Source organism: Antennarius striatus, chromosome 9 (assembly GCF_040054535.1).
Source record: "Antennarius striatus isolate MH-2024 chromosome 9, ASM4005453v1, whole genome shotgun sequence".
In the NCBI taxonomy this organism is placed as follows: Eukaryota; Metazoa; Chordata; class Actinopteri; order Lophiiformes; family Antennariidae; genus Antennarius; species Antennarius striatus.
Genome location: NC_090784.1, coordinates 16,855,239 through 16,872,000, shown reverse-complemented (window position 1 = coordinate 16,872,000; position 16,762 = coordinate 16,855,239). Strand labels below are relative to the sequence as shown.

The window sequence follows — 16,762 nt, the reverse complement described above, 5'->3', positions numbered from 1 at the left end:
AGCCAGATGGCGACAGGGACTAACTCTTGTTCAGTTGGATGAAAACAGTATTTAGCCAAAGAAGGTGGGCATTAGAAATTAGACATGTATATGTAAATGTATCATAAGTTTTGGCCTTTTGAAAATGAAATTTAGTTGTAGAGAAAAGAAAACATGCAGAGCTGTTAGATAAGTTTGAGCTGGATACTCGCATTTCGGTAGTGAATAAACTCCACAGCACACAGCAGGAGGATCAGAAGTAACTGTGGGTAAGTGTTCTCTCATTTTAACACTTATGAGCATTTGACTGTTTCATGCATCATATTGATTTCATGGTTCTCAAAATTTGCATCATATGTGGGATAGGTGCTTGTTAAAAGCTGCAATCTGTCTCAAATGACAACCAGATTATAGGTTTGGTGTTTCAGTGTTACTAGATGTGTAGTGATCTTGTTTAGGCAACCAAATTCCACCTGGAAGGGCAAGAAAGAAAGTGTCATCCACCATAATTTACTTAGAGCTAACTCTGAGACATGAAATGACCTTTGGAGTGGCTTCTCCCAATCATTGTAAGAGCTGAGCCTGCAAGAGTCCTACAAGATAGGCTTCCTGTTTGATGGCGAAAAATTCACTATTTTCGAGGGTTTGTTGGATGTTTTGAATTAACCTCTTTCCGTTTGTTTGCACCATGTTGATGACGGCTGTGGGTATCCTGTTGATATTTTTGATGGTGACATCATGCCATTGTTATATTGTTTATATCCTGTCGATGATAAATATTCCTCATTGCTTTGGGGAAACATGACATTTACAGTAACTTGTATCGCATAATAGTGCACATTATGGATCTGAAAAGCACATTTCTTCATATTATCAGCATGTCTTTCTCTCTCTTTGTCAGATGGAGGGGTCTGGAAGTCCTCGCTTCAGAAAGCTCCATTTCCCAGTGGGTCTGTGGATCAACTCACCCAGAAAACATTTTGCCAAGCTAGGGGGCCGTTGGCCAAGTGCTATCTCTGTCAAGTTAGTTTGTTCTCTCAAACTCACTTCTTATCTTGTGTTTTACTTGTATTCCATGTGTATTTGTTGTTAGGGTATACAGCAAAACTGTAGACGTTATTGAAAGTTTCTAGCTTCATTTGGAGTTCAGTACCTGACAAGTATTGTGGAATGAATAGTTTGTGTACATCTTATCTTATCTTACTTCCACTGTCATCAGTATCCTTCCAACTCTGTAACCTTTGCAGATTTTATTTTAGCTCTTGTTTGTCTGTGTTTAGTCAGTCATAATTCACAGCTGACTGGTCCCTTCCTTTCTCCGTCCTCTCTCCTCCTTCTGTCTATGTTGTTCCAGGTCGACCACCAGCTCTGACGCAGCCTCCCTCCACGAGGCCCCCACTGCTCCTTCCTCTTCCCTTTCTAATTCCACCCCCTCACTAGCTTCCCCTACCCCATCCCCATCTCCATCTCCAGCTTTCCTCAGGCCACGGCCTGCTGGGCCCCAGTCTCGCACAAAGCGTCTTTCCCATCTCTTTCTGCGAGGTCGTTCTAATAGTGACAGGGACCGGGCGGTTGGGGAGAGGGAGAGAGAAGTTTGGGCTCATTCGGTTGCTCCCTCTTCCCATCACTACTTGCCCCCTGCTTCTTCCTCTGCCCCAGGACTTATCAAGATCTATGGTGATGCCCTCTCCAGTGGAGCTAACTATCGCTCTCTGCTGGCCAATGTACACTCTACAGCCAGGCAGCTCATTGCTCAGGTCATCACTCGGTACACTGAGAGAGAAAGGGAGGAAACAGATGACGTAGGTATGAGAGAGGGAAAAAATCTTCCATTTGGACCACTGCTGCAACCGATTACTGGGAATTGTTTGCCCAAAATTTTTTAACCAATTGGGACTGACTAAATACAAACATAAACCGCAGCGTTATGGAAAAATAATTACCCTCCCTTCCTCCATTACTTTCTAGTTCTTCAGAAACACAGCCCGGAGGACTTCCTGTTGTGTGATGTCATTGGAAAGCCCATCCAGCAGGCAGATGGAACTATCAAATGGGAGACAGAATGCCGGAGAAGCGTTGCCCCATGGGAATGTCCTCTGTTGTTAGTGGACATGTGGCGACCCAAGGATGGATTTGAACGGCGCTTTGAAATCCAAAGAAAGGAAGACTATGAGAGAGAAGAGAGGGAGAAGGAGCGTGAGAGGGAGGGAGAGAACTGTCAAGGTATGTTTAAGACACAACAGAAAAGTGTGCTAGGACACAAAAGAACTATCAAACACTCGCCCGGTCGGTCCAGACTAACTAATCCTCTGGTTATCTGGGCAACAGGTGTGCGCTGGCGGAGAAACAGGACACCATCAGGGGGCGGGCTGGAAGAGAGCGAGCGTGGTCACCGCGGTAGGAACACGGAGCTCAGAAGGAGCATCAGTGACATGAACTTGAGTCTTCGGCGTCGCCAAGGTAACCACATCAGCAAAGATTCAAATGGCTCTACTAACGCACCCAACAATGAAGGGGTGCAGGACAGGAAGAACATTACAAGCATGATCAACCCACTTCCAGGAGAGGTAAAGGAGATTATGTAGTGAGAAATAAATGGAACACTTTATACCAAATGGTGTTTTAACCATCATGTCTTTTCCAGATTAGAGCATCGAAAGCTGAAGCAAAAGTTGGGTGGACAAACCAACCTTCACAGGATGAAAGAGATTACTCGAGCTGTGACCTGGAAGTGATGTCACAAAGTTTAATTCTTCCACCCACAGACCGGCCGTACTTCCTGTTGCTGCAGGGTTATGATCAGAGCAAGGCAAGACATGCTGACAGATGATATCACACACAAATACTTAAAAACAACACCCACACACAGGTAAACTTTGGAAACACAGCTCACACACACACACACACACACACACACACACACACACACACACACACACACACACACACACACACACACACACACACACACACACAAACACACACAGACAGTAACATGGAATATTTTATGTCAACGTGCTGACTAAGAGACACATTGCAGACATTTGTGAAGATGTGCACGCATGCACACACCCTTCAGATGACATCATACCTACATGTCTGTAATCGCCACATACCATCAAGGTTTACATTGCTCTCAAAGCCGCTCCTATTCAGCATTCAACACAAAACAACCTCAGACCAGCACAATGCCTCTATCATTATCCAACAAAAGTACAAAACACCACTGTGTTTAGCACTCACACACAATGATCTCACTCAGGTCTCCATTGTTGCAAACTGTGACACACTTCTTACCTTATCAACCACTTTCTTGACATCTCAAAGATCGAGGGTGGAAAAAACCATCACACTTCAAAGATAACAGACCTCCCTGACTGTCTTCTACTCTCAACTGTCTTTTGTTTAGGATTTTGTTTTGTACATCATGGTGGGGCATATGCATGTGTTTGGAAGAAAGCCTACAATGAGGGAGAGAGAGAAGGAGAGGGAGAGGGAAAGGAAGGGCAAGAGGTCTATGAAGGTAGAAACATTCCTCTCTGCACCCGACCTCTTGACCAGACACTTGTTGGTCAGGAGAGACTCAGCTGTTCCCGAGACACCCACTGGACAAGGTATTACAATAGTCACATATGGTCACATACATATATCACTCATTTTTCAAAAAGAATAAATAAAAATACAGTATATATTTTAAAGCTCTTTTTTAAACCATAAATGTAATTTTATTCCATCTTAGCTCTGATGAGGCCTTTCAGAGGTGGTGAGGTCACACACAATGGACTGGCCCTTTACAGGGAGACAGTTCTAAAGCCTGGGGATGTGATCGGTCTGGGGAAACACTTCCTTTTCCTGTACCGTGACCCCCGTGTGATTCCAGCTCCACCTTTGGCATTGACCTTGCCTTGGCAGGCGGATGTCTCCACCGCCTGCTGCCCCTCAGGTCTGGTGGATAGACAGGAAGCTCTGAGGCAGTATCTGGGATCTACTGAGGCAATTTTGAAGTTTCATCCCCGTCATGCAGATCCCCTGTTGCAGGTGAGATAAAGAATAACCTTGATAGCAACCCACCTCACTTTATGTTGCATCACAGAAAAAGTGCTTTGATGATATATGTTATGTTTATTCTTCACTTTTCTCTTAGGAGATAATCTCCAAAAATTCCTCTCCAGACTCTGGGGGTGGGCCTTTAGCTCCTGCTTATCTCCTGTCAATCATGATAGATCATGCATCCAAACACCTGGACCCTGCACTCACACCACAAATATTACTCAAGTCAGCCAACCTAATAAAGGAAATTGTCTGGGTAAGTGAAAAATAAAGAATTGTGACACATGAAAAAATAACATATGACAGTGCTTAACAAATAAAGTTGGATTGGATAACCTGGTAGCCTAGGATTGAACCGTCAGCTGGATGAACAATGGAGCTTTGCTGCATGTCAGTTCCATATGTCTATCTCATTTCCTGTTATATTTCTGCTGTAAATATTTAGGCAAAGCTGTGTTTTGCGTGACTGCTTACAACAGAGATGCTAAGATTCTCTCAAAAGTTATGACAGAACAGAAAGTATGTGATCTGCATAGAGTGTTTAGCTTATTGAACAAACTGAATTTTTGACCCAAAGATGGAATTTTGTTGAATAAGGGTCATAAGTTTACCAAAATCATTATGATTCAGTCTAAGAGGGAGATGAGAGTCTGAAATAAATTCTGTAGGAATTTCAGCTAAAATCACAAACTGTCAAACTGATAGTAGGCCAAAGGATTGTGTCCTTTAGGAGGAGTCGATCCATCCATTCATCTATTTGTGAACCAAATTAATGAACTATAAATCTGTATTTATCCAATGAACGATGACTATGACAAAGAAAAACACTCAAATAATTCTGTTCCTGCCAGACTCAAAATCTTGATCTCTAAACATTAATTAAATAACTTGTTTTGAAAGTTATTTACACATTTTTGTGTGTCACCGTACTCATGGCGAGACTGCTTACTCCACAAGTAAAATGATCTCACTGGATCGATAAAATAATTTCATAAAATAATGAAATATCTAGAGCCCTGAGCTCTAGTAACCAAAAAACTGTCTTTGGGACAGTATTGCATTACAATATGGTCATGCTCAGATTGAACTGAGCTTGGCAGAAAATCACCAGTTTGTCAAATTCAGACCGTATGCTTATCCATTTGTTGGTATGCATGATGAATAAATATGGCTGTGATATTAAATTTAGAACATTCTGAGGAAGATCAAATTTTGCAATCATTAAATTTTGCCTTGTTTAGGTTTCCACTGTTGTCCCCTGATGGGTTTGATGGTACCTCTGTGGCGTTTGCATAATTACTCCTGCAGGCAGATTGAAACTGCCAAATTTAGTCAGGCATGAAATCCATCAGGCAGACATATTGTGGCCTGTTACATTGTGGACAGGAGAGAGGATGAGCTGATGTCACTGCCATTCTACTGGAAAATGTGCTGTAATTGTCCTGGCTTCAGGGCCAGACGCTGCTCCCCCTGCCCCACACCCACACTAAGTCAAGATGTCTCTCCTCTCTTCTGTCTCCAACTCTCTTTATAGGATAACATTAAGGAATTCGGGGATAAGCATCCCACGCAAAAGTAAGAACATTTTTGTTCGACGTCATGCTCCCTCTATTTAGAGATCTCTCTATGAGTGATTCATGATACATTTGTGCCATTCTGTTGTGTCTTTGGAAAATTTTTGTTGTGTGATGAAAGCATTGTAAGACAGTGATGTTGTAAAATAGCTGAAATACAGTTAACCAAAGATAAATCAACCTATTTTCACTCCCACAACAAAGCACTGACAGGAGAATGTTCACAATCGTTTTAAAGCTCACATAACTTTGGCATTACACAAATGTGTCTAGTTCTACAGAGCAAGAGAGCGAGATAAGCACGTTAAATGTCCTCAAACTGTCATCTGACCTTCGACCCCTGATGTTCTGGATGTCAAACGCCACAGAGCTTCTGAACTTCTTCCAGGTCAAAGTTGAAGCCATGGAGAAAGAGTGGGAGTTTGAAGGTGAGATGATTTAAAAACACTGTAAATTCAACTGAAAATAAAGTTTCAGGAAGGTATATCTCTGAAATAAAATATCAGAAAGTTGGGAATGTGGCACATGCTGTATAAGCAGACTTAAATCTTAATTTATATGACCAATTTTCTAAAGCCCCAGGAGATCCACTTCTAACGGCCGACATGGACACCTGCTCAGAAGCTCTGGCACAGCTGGATGATGTCATTATGCACACCTTCCAACAGTGTGTGTATCACCTCACCAAGGTGCAATATAAAAAAAAGACTTTTTCTATACAGTATGGCATTTTTTGTAATAGTCACATATTTTTAGAAGCTAATAAATATTCCTCAAAAAGCTTTTTTCAATTTTAAATGTGTGACCTCTGATGTCAAACTGCAACTTTGAAAGATCTGCACATTAAAATCACCATGAAATCATGTCTTTCTTAAATCTTAGTATGGTTCCTTTTCTTTTTACAAGATTCTCATCTTTCTTTATGCATTGCATTCTGATAGAATAGCCTTCAATCAGCATTGTATTAGAACTTATGCTCACTTATGTCTTCTCTAGTGGAAATCCACCTTAGAAAAATGTTCACATCCCCACATCTGACTTTTCTTTGGAAAATGAATAAAAACTGCTCACAGCAGTGGTAACATGCTGATGTTCAGCAGACCTAATGTTTGCCAGTATTCTCATTATCCGTGAAAGTGCTGCTGGGACACGTGAGGTGTTTTGTTCCAAGATATGTGGCAATAGACAACAAATTGAAAATTTATTTGTGAAAGAGATAGAAAAAAGCTGTCCAACTTCAGCTGTGAAGTTTTAATTTTAAGTATGACTGTCAATCTCATGATGATAATGGAGAAAAAGTAAGGGGATTACCAGAAACAGTAGAATGCAACCTCTGGGAATTGATCATTCCAGTATTACATATTAGTTTAGCGTTTCATTTAACAAAACAAGCTTTTTAATCAAACTAATTTTGTCTGTTCTTTGTCCACAAAGACCCTGTACTCACTACTTCCAGCTCTCCTGGACACCAACCCGTTCTCTAGTGAGGAGATGGAGAAGGACAAGGATGCAGCTCGGGGTGCAGAGGGAGAAGACAAAAGAGAAGGGGGAGGAGAGGTGGACGATGTGTCTGCCTTACCACCCAAAGTTGCGGGACTAGTGGAAGTGTATCGCTGTTCCCTGATGCTGTCACGGGAGGCGTGTTTGTCCCCACCCCTCACCTCTCAAACCTTTGGCTACCTCTTTTTCTTCACCAACACATCCCTGCTCAATACTTTGTTGGAGAGAGGTGAGAAGGCAAAGGTTGAAAAGAGCCTGTGAACAGCTACCGCTATGACAGCAAGTAGCAAAGAGCTTTTTATCAGTAATTCCAGTTATATCCATGAGCCACGTCTCACTTCTAGCTAACAATACGATACTGGTCATACCAGACCAAGAAAGGCTGTATTTAATTGAGTTTCATTGTGTATGATTTCAGCTTTTTCACAATCAGATTGTATTATTGCATCTTCCAAATGTTTGGTAGAGATGAGTGGTTTATATTTATAATGTAATGTAGATTAAATATATATTGGGTGGTCTTGGACAGCAGTAGCGAAAAAGCATAGAAAAACAAAAAGGCAATCTTGGGAGAATGTATTTAATGGGCAAGGAAATATTAAAAACACTTTATTACAGTGGCTGAACCATTAAAGACGCCAAAATGTTAGAAAAGCCAATATATTTTGACCACCAGCTCTTTATCACAACTCCAATCAATGATATGGAAAAAAAGTGTCTTAAGCGCTGATGTGGACATAGTGGCTGAAAACAGTTGCTGTTTTATTGACTCAGCCACTATAATAAAGGCTTTTTAATACTCGTTTTCTCATTTTACACATGCTTATGTGTTTAGAGTAACCTTTTTCATTTTTGTTTTTTTAAGATATCTCACTTTAAAGGTCAAAGTTCTTCTAAGTCACACATTATCAGATGAGGTTATTCGGTTATTCAGCTATGCTGTTCTCTCCCATTAGATGGTCTGTTTTCGTGGTCTAGAGCAGTTCAGATCCGTACAAACTTGGACCTGGTTCTGGATTGGCTACAAGGGGCAGGATTAGGAGACATAGCCTCTGAGTTCATGAAGAAATTGTCAGTAACGGTCAACTTCCTCTGTATTCCCAAAACTCGACTTATCCAGGTAAAAAAAAATGGCACATATGGAGCGTTTCTTCTCAGACCGTCATTTTCCCCTCTTTATTGACTTGTCTTCTCTTCCAGTCGTCCTGGACCGGTCTGCTGGAGGATCATGTCTTATTAAGCTCTTCACAGTTGCACCATCTCCTCACTCATTACAAGCTGGGACCAACCAGGGCACCACCTGCATCCTGGGCCCCTCCACCGGGCACAGAGCTTAGCGGAGGTAAGGCATAGTTCAACTATACAGCACTCAGACAGGAAGTTCAGTTTACATGTTCTGCGACTACAGCCTAAAGCAAAAGTTCCCAGAGAGTTTGAACCTCAGATTACGATTCAAATTCCGTGAAAATATTGCATTAGTAACATTATTTGTTTTTTTAAAAAGTTTAGCTAACTGTAGTTTTCTTAAGGACATCTGTTCTAAATTAAATGATTCCTTCCATGGAACATGTTTCACCTTTCCACAGTTTCATCGTAATATGTCAAGCGAGTCATGTGCCACTGAAAAAAAAAAAAGTTCAAATGGTACTAAGGCATGCTATGCTCAAAAAAAGTGGAAAAGGTTCCTGACAAACTCCAAAATCACACACACTCGAAAAAGTGACACAATGCGTAGGTCAGCTGTTTCTTTACGATCTTTCAGACATATTTGAGAGCTTCCTGGATCACCCTCCTCTGATCCTACCGAATGAGACACCCCGCCTTGACCTCTCCCAGCCAATCCCCAGCCCTGAGCTGCAAAAGGAAGTGACTCGTCTCCGCACCTTCTTGTGGGGACTTGACCAGGATGAGCTTCCTGCCAATCAGCGGACTCGACTTTGAGAATGCCCATATTTGTCTCTCAACACATGTTTCAGTGAAAAGGATTTCAAAAATTCACATCACAAACAAACAAACCAACAAACTGTTGTTTTTTTCATAACCTTTCCATAGCAACTTATTCATTTATATATTTTATTCAAAATGTATAGGCTTTGGTATGTCTTTATAGATATAAGTTCTTTTAAAGTAGGTAGGAAAACAGCATGTCTGTTAGGGCAAAGTTGTCCAGTCCTGATTGTTAAACTTGGCTTTCATGCATGTTTATAAACTTGTTTTTAATAAAATACCAAATTCTTGCCTAAAAGATGAACAATTTCCTCATTATCTTTGGCAAGCTCTTTTTCCCACAGTACGGCCCCTTGGGCTTGGCACCCGCCTCTACTTCAAACACCAAAGGAATATTCCACAAGGTGGCAATGCAGGACTCATTCCCCTCTGATGTTAAATGATGAGTCTGCAGGTAGAAGTGCTTGACTAAGGAAACGATTATTCAACTGCATTATTGTCTGCTCTGAAGGCTCATTCTCGTTTCCTGTAATAATGGCAGTAGTTTAGGAAAGGTCATGACTCAGGCAGCAAATGAGACCATGTGTCGACCACACACAAAGGGTACCTTCACCAAGGTAAACTGTTGTAAAGGTGAAGGCCGGTGAGTTAAGATCAGAGTAGATTTTAATTTCCCTTGGGTCGATGTGACGCACTAAAGTGGTGTGATTGGTAGGGTTTCCCATTTCATTATTGTGGTAGCCCTCACCTCGTAAAAAAGTCCAGCTCATTAAGCACAAATTAGCAAGCCCCTGTCATATACAGACATGAGACAGGTGATATCATCAGCGGTGAGTAACATCTAGACTTGAACTTGAACTGTCACAAATTTGTAATATCCAGTCAATTTCACTGTCTAGTCAGCCAGACTTCTTTAGAAACCACTTCTCTTTGTTTTGACAGTGAATCTCTATGACGTCCTGACAAACTTGACTTCATCATACTCCTCATCTGGGGTCTGAGCAAATGGCTTCCTTTCTTCCGGTCAGCTTCTCAGATGAATTCCATTACGGTAAAAGGCTCAAAAATACATCAGTCCCATGAGAGACCCCCTGCTTACATCATCACCATCGCCCCCGGTTCTGTCTCCCCAATTTTTTAGTGTGCTGACATAAAAAAACACACCATTGAGCAAGACTGCTTATAGATTATGAATCATGAGAGGAGGCTCTCCGTGGTCACATTTATCAATTAAGTGATTGTAATCACTCTCATTTGAAATTCATTGTGGTGAATGAATGAGAGTGAGACTGTGTTTGTGTGCTAATTTCAACTTTCCAGTAATACCAAACAGATGTAGTCTACAGCTTTATAATTAAACACAGACGGGGTTCAGACTCGTATAGATCAACGGCGATTGTATGATATTACGGTAGTCTATGACACGATACAGTGACCAATGTCTGAGTGCGTTAACTAACATGTAAGATTTAGTAAGCATGTGACACACACACCGTTTACTGTGGTCTCAACCGCTGACACAGACACAATGTCATACACACTTTCACCCATAAATTCATAGTTACACAACCCTCTATCTGTCTCTCTGACACACACACACACGTGGACTGAAGAAGCCTTTTTCCCCAGGTGCAGAGACCCACACCTGTTGTAGCAGCTCTCTGTAATTAGTGAAACGCAATTATCATTGGTGGATGTGTGTGAAGACAATGGGCCAGTTATCTTCTCCCTATCATCTCCTTCTCTCTCCCTGCTGTCGAGTAATGAAAGATTCTTCCTTTCTTCAAAGAGACGGATTTTCCTACAAAACAGCTGAGTCAGAGGAGAAAAGAGAGAAGGATGAAAAGAAAAGGAGAACAGTAGGGAGGCAAGCGAGGTAATGCAATGCTGCTGGTGTGAGGCCCAGTAGACCACAGTGATTGTGTTCATTGTTGTTCAAAACAGGAGTCATTTTCAGGAACCAGAAAAGGCCCATGGCTCTCACATTTTACACTAACAGCTACAACCTGGCATGGCTGCAGTATCTATTTGCGATCTGGTAGCATTTTATCTGAGCCCTGCGTCATCCTAAAGCCCACAGTATAAGGAGGTTTTTGAACTCGTACGTCAGGGGAAAGGGCAGAATATGATGACTGTAGAGCTACAACTGGAGGTTGTGGGACACGTTTTATCAGGAAATTGGAGGGGAAAGAGTGAGGATTTAAGTCCAAAGTAGTCATCACTGCTGAACGTTAGAACTGGTTTCCTATACCAGTGGGGACCGAAATTGTGTCTTGTTTTTTTTAAAAATTCCGGTTAACATGACATCTCAAAACAGATGCAATATTACTTTTATGACTTTGGCTCCTCAAGAATAACACAATATTTCTCATTTGAGTGAAAATATTTAAGGGTCTGGCTCTACAAGTCAGAGAGTCAGCTTTAGTGTGAAACTATGGGGAATATTACACAAGGACATAACGGAAACAAGGGAGCTGGAGAATGTCTGTTCTGTCACAGACAGACAGAGGAAAAGCCAGACTGGGGGTGGAGGAATCTCCATGAGGTTTGAGACAAGCGGTGTGAAGGTCAGAGGTGCTGGGAGGATTATCAGTCAGATGAAGACAGACGACGAACTGTGGCCGTGAGGTGGACGGAGTGGACAGCAAGCCCTCAGTTACATGACTCAAAAGCCAACAGAAAAGTATTGGTTTACTTCAAAGGAACAGATTTGTTTTCTCCTGGTTACATCACCCAAAGGTGAAACATACATATAAACATATATTTTTTTTCTCTTTTTTTTTGGTCCACACATGCAACCCCCTACACACAAATGCACACCGGGACATGCAAGGATATAAAAGATCCCCTGTGAGGCCAGATCCACTGGGCTGAGGCTGTCCACTGTTAGGAGGACCAGCCAGCTAAGCCTCACAGTCTCACTGGCAGCTAAATCCACCACCACCAACCACTATGCCCTGTTTTGCCCTGCCCTGCCCCGACCTTCTTCCCACTGGGGACTGTCTGTCCTGGCCTCCTGTTATTGATTCATAGGCAAGAGAAGTCATTTCTGTTTGTGCGGTTAGTTGGTGACGGGGTCGGTGTCACCAATTTGGGGCCGGGATTCTTTTCCTCTACTCTAAAATGTCTTCATCTACCTTTTACCTTTTGTCTTCTTCTTTTCTCCTGGTTCTCTGTACTCTCTCTCTCTCTCTCTCTCTCTCTCTCTCTCTCTCTCTCTCTCTCTCTCTCTCTCTCTCTCTCTCTCTCTCTCTCTCTCTCACTCTCGCTCAGTATTTTTCTCCCGGACCAGGGGGCCTGTGGGCCTGTGGGTAGGGGCCTTATTCCATTAGCCTGGGGCTTCTGTCAGAGGCTTGTTCCATTTTGCGTCATGGTGTTGACTGAGCGGACCCCACACTTAACTCCCATAGAGCTATGGGGTTGGGCGGCAGGGCGGCCGGCGGAGGCTAACGCAGCCCCGTGTTCAGCATGGTAATCTGATGGCCATATTTATTTTATGCAGCGCTTCTTTGATGGGGCAAAAAAAGTCTTTGGGCTTTTTGTTTCAGCACTTTCACTGCCAGGTCAGAGGTGCTCGCCGTGGTTACGCTCAGGAAGAATAATATTTGCCCTTATATTCGCTCCAAACAGGTTTTTTTTTTCCATATTAGTGTCAGGGATACTCTCTGGGTTTGTACCTTCCACTGATTCGGCACTTTAGAGGTGAAGGATGATGGGGAACCACACCTCAAAAGCATTGTACCCTGGAGGTTAACAGGGGTATTCCATAGGTCATCCCCTGGGGCCTGTTCCTATACCCCTGAGTGAAGTCCCGTCACACTCAGCAGCAGACCTGAGAGACAGCCCTGCAGCCATATATAAATCCCAGCGGTAAAGGAAAACACACGTAAACGCATGAAAACGTTCTCCCTCCTGCTTGGCTGCCCCGACTCCACCTCAGCTGTCAGTCGTCCAAAACTCCCATGGGCTTGTTTTAACGGAATTACAAAAAAAAGCAGAGTTACCTCTCCGCTTGTGCCTTTCACTGCCTCACCTCAAAACTCACACACCCACCTATCTGCCTTGTGTCAGCTGTTTACGATAGGTGAAAAAGCCAGGGAGCCACACAGTCATTATGTGAGGTTTTTTTTAACCTGAGAGGCAAGACTGTCCACGTCCCATACATCTAATTCTCCCACAAATTTGTTTTTTGAAACCACACCATAAAATACAAATAAAGTCTCAAGCAATGTAGCCTCAACACAATGTCCGACTCCTGCCATGTTTCTGCAGAGTTCTACAATGTTGATCTGACCTGGGAAAACATTCCCTCCGAAATGTAAGTCAGGATTCGTCTTGTCATGCAAGAATGCGTTTTACTTTGATGATTAATTATTATGTAGCTCCCAAAAAATAACCCAAGATTAGGGCTGTAATATTATTTACCGAGCTCAATTTTGATCGTGTAACTGGCCAATGACTATGCTGTAATAATGATATTACAGAGCTGAATCACTGCCATACAAGATAAGTCACCCTGGAGAATTTTACCAAGATAATGTTTCATTTCCTTCTTGGTTGCATATTATTTATAGTCTGAATAAAGAGAAGACTGGGTTTAGCCCAGATAGGAAGAATAAGCACACATAGAAGCCAACTAGTTACATAAACAGAAACTGGATCACCACCAACCGACCTCTTAAATTTCCAATAGAGATGAATAGAAAACCACGTAGCGGAAGAAGTGTTTACACTTCCTGCCCTCCTCCATATATCCTATTATCCACCTTTATGTTACCAGACATGAGGCATGTTTCTGGCCCCTCATGCGACGGTGAGGTATGCGCTTATTCACAGATGAAGCAGCCTGAACTCCAGGGGAAACAGGGAAATGAGAATTACCTACCCTGGTGGTAGGTAATCCAATACCCCCCTGTGCAATTTAGCAGCTCAAAACAATTACCCACTGGCTGTCCCCAAATCAGCACCAGCAGCCACACAAGACGAGTGTAGACTTGGCTGTAATGTCACATGGAGAAGGCTACTCCAGCAGGAATGCCAGTCTGGTTAAGTATTTGGTAATGTTGTGTTTGCTCTGCAAAGTTTGCCTTTCAAACCGATCTTTAATCCCCCTGCAGATGGATCAGGGTGGGAGCCAGTAGGAAGACTGGGTTACTGAGTCACAAAGATGTGCCGTCACTCAAATCCACAGACTCACCGGTCAGAAATCTTCCCATGAGGCATGTGCGTCCTCTTCCCCCTCACAGTCACCCACCCAGGGACTGATTAATGTAAGGTTGTCTTTCCTGTGACATGCCCCTATCTTTGCCCTCTTCCTGCTCCCACCCTCATCTGACACCCTTCAGTTGGGGAACTTGTATGTTTAAGGTTTTTGCCATCTTTATCTTTGTTCAGTCATTCTCTTCCATGGCATCACCTTGTTTTTTCTACATCATTCATTGCTTCTTTTCTCCATGACTGTCTTACTATCACTAATTGACTCAACCCATTATATTTCTTTCCTTTCTGTTTCACCGTTACACGTTCGTCATCACTCCCAGCTTTCACGTAAAGCCACAGTTACTGTGTTTATTGTCTTAGCGTCAAATATAGACCCTTTGTCAGACCAGGAATCCTGATCCATCCCCTCTTGTGCTACTCTTTGTCGTCATCCCTTTCATTTCTCCCCAGCGATTGTTCACGAGCCTGCTGCTTCTGGGCCTCTAGTCCAGTTTGATGTGGGGAATTTCCTTCTTATCGTTCACTGGGCCATTCCTCACATTCCTGGCATGCTTCCTGGCAATACCAGGGGTCCAGCCATATGCGAGGGCGTCTGTAATACAAGGCAGACGCTGAGGCAAACTGACACCATTCATGCATCCAGTGGTGACCTTCTAACAAGAAGCGACAGCCTGATTAATGATCAGAAAGAGGATGAGGAGACAGTTTGAAACGAAAGGAAGAGACATAAAAAGACAGAGGCAGTGTGGGTGTAAAGTCCGAGCCAAAAATAGAAAATTCTGGACAGCTTTAATTTTTCTGGGGCTTGACTCAGGCTGTTAATGATAACAAAGGCCATGTAAGGGGTTCATATATCTACAAATGGGACTGATCTTGTGACTAATTGGAAGCAGGAGGAGGTCAAAGTGCGAGCAAACATTCAGAAGAATGAAGATTAAAAGAGCTTTCATGTCATTCTTCTTAGTCACAGGATAAAGGCAGTTTGCTAGCTATGTGCTGCACGAAGCTTTTTGTGTGTTCCCATAATAAACAAAGGTCAAGAAAATAAAACTGGAGAGACATCGGAGTGAAAAGTCACATAAATGTACCGGCAAAATATGGTTGTCAGACTCCTACTTGTAAACTGGAGATAATAATAATAATGGCCATAATGAAGAACGCAAGCAAACACATTACTTTCATATCATTCACTCGCTATTCCAGAGATAAGCTAATACATACAAAGGATTGATCACAGTTTGTGTCAACATTTACATAATGTGTTTTCTATCTATCCACCAGAGAATGCAAAAAAAAAAAAAACCTGTAATACGACAGCAACTGCAGAAATTTCTATCTAAAAAAAAATAAAAAAAAGAAGACAGTATATCTTCTGTGCCGTGTTCTCACTGCGTTAAGTTAAACCAAAGCTGACATTTGAGTGAACCTGAGGTCCAGCTCCCCTCCCTGTGCGGTCAAAGCACAGCCAACTGAATATGGAGAAAAGTCTTGTTGGATTAGAAACATTTTTAAATGCGCTCTGCCTCTAAACTGTTGTGCTCAGCACCCAGTTCCCCTTTATTTCAAAACATAAACAGTGACAACATGCGGATATGAAATTTCCTTTCCTGTGTTTGCTCTCAGTTATGATGAAATTTGCACACTTCATGGCTGACGCACAGGAAGTGGTCAACAGAACGACAGTAGAATCAATACAGCTGGCCATGTGCTCCATTATAAGTTATGTTATCTGCTATCATTGTTGTGGGAGGTTGATTTATGATCGTCATCACGTAAACGAGCGTTAATTTAATGAATGGCTAGTGATGGAGGGGACTGATGTGCGTCAGCGTTCACACAAACAGTCAGGCCATGTCAGATTTAAGGAGGTAGGGGGTTATAAATTGTTTTAAACGCTAGAGTGAACTGCTCAAAAGACGTAAGCATATGTGTGTTTCTGTGACTTTGTTTGTGTGTGTGAGTCCATCTGTCCGTAAAAGGGTATCGTCCCACCCCACCCCCACGGGACTGAGGTCACATTACATTGACAAAGTCGTTCCGTCAGGCCAACTGCGACGTCACGCAAGTCTTCTTCCTTTTGTCTTCCCGCTCCCCTCACTCTTTCCCCATCATGACTCCACGCCCCTCTGCCCCCTTACATACACACACACACACACACACACACACACACACAGTGTGAGAGAGAGAGAGAGAGAGATAGACGCACAAACACTGCCCACCCCCTTTCCACTGAGAAATTGTCAGCAGCTCTCAGCTTCCGAAGAATAACATGACAACAGACTTCATTTGAGTCTGACGAAGATGCCCGGCATGGCCAGCACTGATATACATGATCACACACGCACACACACACACACACACACACACACACACACACACACACACACACACACACACACACACACACACACACACACACACACACACACATACAGTATACACACAGTAATTCAAGAGAAGTGGTGCAACACTGACAAAGGAACAGAGAATGC

General features: G+C 42.7%; 1 protein-coding gene across 1 annotated transcript; it reads left to right on the top strand.

Moving 5' to 3' along the window:
• rasip1 (Ras interacting protein 1) lies at window positions 1–9,351 on the top strand. Its single transcript, XM_068324300.1, has 16 exons — window positions 1–248; window positions 881–1,002; window positions 1,334–1,785; window positions 1,948–2,202; window positions 2,308–2,546; window positions 2,624–2,788; window positions 3,389–3,593; window positions 3,719–4,017; window positions 4,124–4,285; window positions 5,564–5,604; window positions 5,877–6,031; window positions 6,180–6,292; window positions 7,038–7,332; window positions 8,060–8,223; window positions 8,304–8,445; window positions 8,866–9,351. Exons 2-16 carry the CDS (start codon window positions 881–883, stop codon window positions 9,042–9,044), a joined length of 2,988 nt encoding a protein of 995 aa, XP_068180401.1. The 5' UTR covers window positions 1–248; the 3' UTR covers window positions 9,045–9,351.
• Window positions 9,352–16,762: the final 7,411 nt, after the last annotated feature.